Source organism: Nicotiana sylvestris, chromosome 12 (genome assembly GCF_000393655.2).
Source record: "Nicotiana sylvestris chromosome 12, ASM39365v2, whole genome shotgun sequence".
NCBI lineage: Eukaryota > Viridiplantae > Streptophyta > Magnoliopsida > Solanales > Solanaceae > Nicotiana > Nicotiana sylvestris.
Genome location: NC_091068.1, coordinates 75,550,680 through 75,558,361, shown reverse-complemented (window position 1 = coordinate 75,558,361; position 7,682 = coordinate 75,550,680). Strand labels below are relative to the sequence as shown.

The window sequence follows — 7,682 nt, the reverse complement described above, 5'->3', positions numbered from 1 at the left end:
AAAGTTATAAGAAATGACCATGTCCACTACTTGGAAAACAATCTCAAAGTCCACCGGACCAATCGTCATGGTGAGGTTGATTTCCCCCATGGTATCTCTCGCTGAGCCATCGAAATCCCGGATGCGAACATTGCTGGGTCGGATTCTGTCCGTATTGATCTTCATGCTTTGCAAAGTAGAAGGAGGGCATACATCTACACTTGAGCCTCCATCAACCATGACTTTCTTTACATAATGCCCCTCACATTTGACCATCAAGTTCAAAGCCCTATTGTACCCGGCTCCTTCCTCGGGAAGTTCATCATCGGTAAATGAGATTCTGTTTACCTCAAAAAATCTATTGGCCATCTTCTATAACTGATTCACTGTGGTCTCCTATAAGATATGTGCCTCGTTCAGGACCTTGATTAGTACACGGGCATGCTCTTTGGAATGTATGAGCAGAGATAGTAGAGAGATTTGGGCAGGAGTTTTTCTTAGCTGGTCAATGATTGAGTAATCCTGAGCTTTCATTTTCTTCAAAAATTCTTCTGCCTCTGCTTCAGTGACTGGCTTCTTTATTGGCAATTGGCCTCCTCTGATTTGCTTGGCCTTCATCAACTCTTCTGGAGAATAACACCTCCCCGATCGAGTCAAACCTCCAGTTTCCCCCACTTCCTCTATGATTTCCTTGCCTTTGTAGGTCATCACAGTTTTGTTGTAGTTCCAAGGAACAGTTTTTGTGTTTGTCACATGGGGTTGCACGACAGATTTGATTATGATCGGCTCTGTTATGCCATTCGTACCGCCCCGATTCTGCCTTGTGACGGGGTGGCCTCCAAGGACATACAACCTTGGGCTTGGAACATTGGAGCGAACCTCTAACCTCAAGACCTTGGGCACAAATAAAGTTACCTTTTTTGAGTTCGGGGCGCCTTTCACAATCAACGACACATCTCGGCTTGGTCTTACTTCCAGACTTGTTCCTTCTTGAATTGCTCCCACTGTCATTTCTGTTTGGTCGACCGGCTTGTATTCCTGATCTCGGCCAATCATTCCCACGAAATGAACATCGTTGTGTTCCGGCAATGGGTTGTTTGCCACATTAGGAGGGTCCTCGCCATTCATTACTACAATTAATTTTTTAGAAATGAGTTTTTCTATGGCTCCTTTTAGAGTCCAACAGTCATCGGTGCTATGCCCCGGGGCACCTGAATGATATTCACATCTAGCATTTGCTTGAAATCCATGTGAATTCGAATGCATGTGGTGGGGAGCGATGGGTCCAATCACGCCCATTTGCTTCAGCTTCTGGAATAGACTAGAGTATGATTCAGCCAATGGAGTGAATGTTTCTGCTGTCCTCTGCTCTCGACCATAATCCTGCCTGGGACGAGCATTGTAGGGTGCCCGAAAATTTTGTTGCTGAGGTCGGGGGCCCCTTGGAGCTGGTGCCCGTACCTGCTGATTGGGAGGCCGAGCATATGATTGAGCATTGAACACTGTATATTGTGGTGGGCCCACATAGTATTGAGGAATTGGCGGGGGATAGTAATGTTGAAGGTAGCTGGATTGCCCCTGCTGAACTTGCACATAAGGGTGTGATGCCCCTCTTTGAACTTCCCTAGATCCCGAGGTCATCATAGAACCTTCATATCTCTTTTTCCTATTTGCAAAACTTCCCGACCCATTTTGGATCACTTGGGTGGTGGCTTTGAGAGTAGCCTGACTTACAATTCTGCCAGTCTTTAGGCCATTTTCGACCATTTCCCCTATCTTGATTGTTTCAGCAAAAGGCCTACCCATTGCAAACATCATGTTTTGGAAATAATCAGGCTCTTGAGCCTCCAAAAAGACAGTGATCAACTCATGATTATCCATGGGCGGCTTAACTCTGGCCGCTTGCTCCCTCCACTTGATGGCGTACTCCCTAAAGCTTTCCGTTGGCTTTTTCCTCATATTGGATAGGGAATTGCGGTCTGGTGCAATATCAATGTTGTATTGGAATTGCTTGACGAAGGCTTGGGCCATGTCATCCCAAACATACTAGTGAGAGATGTCTTGGTCAATGAACCATTTAGAAGCTACCTCCACAAGGCTTTCCCCAAAGTAAGCCATCAGCAGCTCTTCCTTTCCTCCTGCACCCCTCAGCTGGTTGCAGTACCTTTTCAAGTGGGCGATAGGGTCACCGTGTCCATCATATTTCTCAAATTTTGGGGTTTTGAACCCTCGTGGTAAATGTATATAAGGGAATATGCATAGATCACTGAATGAAACACTTTTGTGACCACCTAGTCCCTGTATGTTCTTTATATTCTGTTCAAGACTTTTTATTTTCCTGGCCATCTCATCTGGCTCAATCGTCGTGGCAGGCATTTCATTTTCCACTAGTGATTCGTATCGAGTAGTCTGATTGTATGGAGCCGAGACCCCAAAAGCCATATTCGGAGAATAGTATTGTCCATCATAAGCATGAGATGGTGGCTCATTATTTGGCCTCGTCATAGGAGGTGGTGGCGGGATTGTATATACCGGTGCGCCCGACACGACGAGAGGGGTGTTCCTGACCGGTGCGACTGGAGGTCGCATATTAGAGGTACTGGGGGCAGCATGAAGGCTGTAGTTCGGCACATACCCTGGTGGTAGAATGGGGTTGCTCGTTGTATGAAGCGGTGGTTGAGTAGCCTGGGGTATGGTGTAAGTTCCCTCTGAGGGACCCTGGGGTAGAGGTCGACCGGAAACCCAAGCTAGATATACATCTGACAGTTGTTGTCTCAATTTTCTTATCTCCTCAGACTCTTGCTCAACTAACTGACCCTGCGGATTGTCACTGACCAACTCGATTTCATCACTGTTATCCATTACTACTGGTCCCTTAGATCTTGTGAAGTAATGATGTGCTGCCAGATTTACCACAAACCAACCACCTTAAACTTACTGGTTTAAGAGACAACAAACGTGTTAGGGTTAGGCATTTTATATATATGAATTACACGTAATATGTCATGCTCCTAACATCGCCACCATTTCTAAAATGCTTTTGGAAGGCTTCAATGTTTCATTCCGGCCTATCAGCTTGTTGCTTATTGACATTGTTATTTCCTTTTTTTTTCACTCGCCTTATTTGATCCCTTACTTTAGAGCCATTTTAAAATGAATACTTGATCGAGCCTTTTGTGGGTTGCCTACGTATCATGTCGCCGCATGAATCAGATCATTACATAGTTCAGATATGCAAGACACTTGATTTTTTTTACAAAACAAACATCAAAAACTTTTTCATTGATTTTCGATATAATATTTTGATACAAGACTAAAAAATCAAGAGTTACATAAAGATAAACGAGACCAAACCTGACTCAAATAGTCTTTTTAGAATAAAAGTCAAAACAACACCAAAAGACTCTTATAGACTTAGAAACAACAAAAGCATAATGAAAAGGACTGACAACTAAAAGAAGACTTTGATCTCTGCAGTAGAATCCACCAGCATTACTATAATCAAGGCTCTTGTTCCTGCGGATGGCCCCCAACATTACGGTATATCCTCTCTAAGTCTGCAGATATATGACGAGCAATGTTCAATGATACTTCTGCAAACCGCTCGGGCGTCATGCCCTGACAACTCCTGGATGCTCTTGAGGTATATGTGGCTACCTCGAGGATCTTTCCCTTAATGTATTCCTGAGCCACGTGCAGCTCTTAATTCTGCCGACCACGGGTCTCAGCTAGATCCAGCGCATCACGCTCGCGGTCCAAGGCCATATCTTTCTGGCGCCGAACTTCTAGCGACTCCGCTTCTAATTGATTGATCACCTTTTGGTAGTGGTGTCTTTCTATTTCAAACTCCGTGATCTGGCTCTCTTTGCTTGACTCAACTCCCCTATCTGATCCCTTAGACCTTGGATTAATGGAGTGAAACCTCTACATTTATGATCATGGACTACCCTGAACTGGTCTTCTTTCTCTTCTTGCTGCTGAGCGGTTGTGACTATGTTCTTCTTTCGAATTTGGGCTTTGAGTGTTTGCTTCTCTCGTGCCCACTGAGCCTTTTCCCGCAAAAAATCAGCTTGTTGTACGTCAATGGCTGTCTCCAGAATGCCCTTTTCTTCTTTTAAAGTGTCAATACAAGATTGGAACTCTTGCGCCACTTCCCTTCTAGTTTCTCTAACTCTGACCTCAATCTTTCTCTCCCAATCAACTGCATGCCGTATGGATCTCTCTATCCTTTGCACGGGGATAGCCTGGTTGTGAAACCACTCAAGGTATGCGAGGCTTACCTCCCCACGTTCACGATCAGCTACCATCTCGTCTAAATCGGAAAATAGACTACCAAACCAAACCTTCTGTGCATATGACTCCCTTAGAGGTTCCTCTCCCTTGAATTCCCACATGAACGGGCGCATGTCCTCAATCGGGGGCCTCTTTTGCTCTCTCCCTAACTAGCGCATGACGCGTAAAGGCGCGTGGGGTTGGAAACCCCTAAAACCCATGAGTATGAAGAATGGGTGATACGTCGACATATGCATGACCCTAGCAGAAGGGAACCAGTAATAGTTCCAAGTGATTCTATCAGCACTCAATGAACCAAGTAATGTCCGCCAAGCCCCCACCCCCTCTGGAAGATTACAACTCACAGCTATGTCTGGGTGAATGTAATTCAGCCAATCATCATTGAAATTTACTACTATTGGATGATGATAAAGGTGCTCTATGAACCACATCTGCAGCAGAATGTTGCATCCCTCAAAGTAATCTTCACCTTCTTGACAACGGGTCAAAGCCCGAAAAATATCTCTCAAAATCATGGGAAGAATGGTATGATCCCGCTACTTTGCAAATACGAAACTACCGCAACCAATCGAATTCTGATGCGCCCACCACGCTCCGGAAAGACCATGATCCCTAGAAATTATATCATGAACGCGAAGATTCTCAATTCCCTCCAAGCGTCGTAACTCAACTGGTTGATGAATTCTGTGCCCGAGAAGTTCTCAAACCCTTTCTCGTCCCCAAATCTGTCATAAAAATATTCCGACGGAACCCAACCTTCGTTTAAGCAAACCATTGAAATTCGACGAAGGCATAACTTCTTTAAAAAGTTGTTCACACCAACTTTTCTCAGAGCAGCAGGCCTTTTCCCACGAAGGACTCTCCCCAATCCGGTGAACCCATCTAATTCTTCCAATGTGGGTGCCATTTCACAATTTTTGAACCTGAAGACATTGTTCGCGGGGTCCCAAAAACCTACTAGAGCCTCGATTAAATCTCTGTTAGGCTTAATTCCCATGAGGTTGGTGAGGAACTTGAGGTGCTTAAATACTCGATTCTGTTCCCATGTAGCAAAACTAGACCACCAATTACAGAGACTACTCGGGGTCTTATCTCTGATCAAGAACATAGGAGATGTCTCGTCCCTTACCCTTTTCTGACTGTTTCTTTGTGGAGAACTCATGGTGATCTTAAGAATAAGATAAAAAAATGGTTAGGACTTACCTAAACTATATGCAAATTATGATCATTCATTATTTTATTTTATTTTTTGGTCACTTTAGGACTCGGTCTGTTTTTTTTAATTACAATATATATTTTGAAATTACCGGACACAAAAGTTGAGATGATAAAAGCGAAAAATGACTATTATTACAAAAACGACCCTTTAATACTTCCATAGAAGGCATAAAGGATGTCTCGGCAAAAACAACCAAACACAAGAACAAAACTTTAAAAATAGACAAAATAATAAATAAAAAAAACTATTTTTTATGAAAATGACCCTTTGCAATATGAGTATAACCAGATAAAAATAGCTACTTTTTGCTAAAACAATCTTTCCGGAAAGTTTTAAAGTTGCTTCGACAAAAATGGCTAGACATAAGGGCAAAATGGTAAAAAGTGAATAAATATGGATAAAGTAACTATTTTTACAAAAAATGGCCCTTCAGCACTTCCCAGGAAGATTTTAAGGCTGTCTTGGCAAAGCAGCTGGAACATGAGTGCCAGACAGTAAAAGTTGACCAAAATAGGCCTTTTTTTTGAAATTTTTTTGCTCCCTTTTTTTTTGAAACATGTGGGCTGAACCCGATGGAGGTTGCCTATGTATATCACATCCGGTGAGAATCAAACCCGCGTAGTTCAGTAAAACAGGGTACTCTCCCCTTTTGTTTTTTTTAATGAAAATTAATCTTTACAACTCACACCAGATTACTACAATATATATATATATATATATATATATATATATATATATATATATATATATATATATTAAAAAAAAGGTTTATTTGCACTAAACTAGGAGAATTATTCTCTTTTTTTTCATTTTTAATAATTACACTAATTCTTTTTTAAAAATCGGTCGACAATGCAAGTAAGCCTTCCAAATGATGTATAAAGTAGCACATACGTGAACATGATGGTCTCAAAGAGGATACCTGTCTTATACGGACCCGGCCCCTGTGCCGAGTTTCGCTAAGTCAAATGCACGTGATGCAAATAAAGCGAACCTACTAGGGATATCCGGCATGAGGCTTGTTCTTCTAGGTTTAGATCCTATTGGAGAAGGTATCTAGACTGGCTTACTCGAGCGGACAACTCGAGCCGAGGAGTGTCAGTGTACCGGTAACATTGCTTTCCGGCTTAACTGGTGGTGCTCCCCGCCTAAAACAGGTGTGACTAAAATCCTTCACCGGGTGACGAACACCTCGGCTATCTCAAAGAAAGCGGGTTATGTCAAGCAAATCCCTAATTTTTAATTACAAAAAGACTCAGAGGGGGTGCGTGAGAAAACAGTTTATATGTACAGTTCAACAATATCAAAATGATAAAAAGCGAACAGGTAGCACATTAGACACAAATAAATCACAATATTTACAAAATTAATAAAGCCAAATAAAAAGTCAACATGTACAAGCTCGAATTCTTATGTAATTCCCCAGCAGAGTCGCCAGAACTGTCACACCTCCTTTTCTACCCCTCAAAATAATAATAATATGTGTATGGGCCAAAGAGTTTTTCCAATTAAAGTGACAAAATTTGAATAGGGATTATTTTATTGTTCAGAGTCGCCACTTAGAATTGATTTTTTCGGTGTTCCAAGTCACCATTTATTTGGATCCCTAGTCAAAGGAAGGTTTGACTCTATTTTAATCGGTCCGCGAAAACAAAGTTCGGGTAAGGAATTCTGTTGACCGGGGAGAAGGTATAAGGCATTCCCCGTGTCCCGTGGTTCTAGCACGGTCGCTTTATTGACTTAAACTTGGCTTGAATTAATTTTGGACAAACTGTGATTTATATTATTTTCATGTTTTACCTATTCTCTTTTATCTCTTGATTATTAGAAAAAATTAAAGAATATTTTTGAATAATAAGATGTCATAACCACACTACGCAAGCGAATGCGTGATCGACAAAATTTATTATTTAGTCATAACGGCGCTACGCAAGCGAATCCGCAGTCATGACAGACGATTGTTAGCACGTTATTTACTTTTGAAAAATTGTTGCAATTGTGTTGGAGGAAACATTAACCCTCTTTTTTCAGAAAATTTATTAAATGTCACTACCACGCTATGCAAGCGAATCCGTGATTATGACAAAAGATTTATAAATTAATTAAAACTATTGAATATGACATGAAATTGATGAATTAACTTATTAAAAGTTAAGCGTCACGCTACACAAGTGAGTTCGTGAAGTTAAAG

General features: G+C 41.7%; 1 protein-coding gene across 1 annotated transcript; it reads right to left on the bottom strand.

The window, feature by feature from the left end:
* Positions 1–375: 375 nt before the first annotated feature.
* Positions 376–1,938, bottom strand: LOC138883231 (uncharacterized). Its single transcript, XM_070163901.1, has one exon. It carries the CDS (start codon positions 1,936–1,938, stop codon positions 376–378), a length of 1,563 nt encoding a protein of 520 aa, XP_070020002.1.
* Between the last annotated feature and the right edge of the window lie 5,744 nt (positions 1,939–7,682).

What these genes read in the sequence shown, in the direction of transcription:
- LOC138883231 (XM_070163901.1), bottom strand. Translation starts at nt 1,938, where the DNA reads ATGAGGAAAAAGCCAACGGAAAGCTTTAGGGAGTACGCCATCAAGTGG.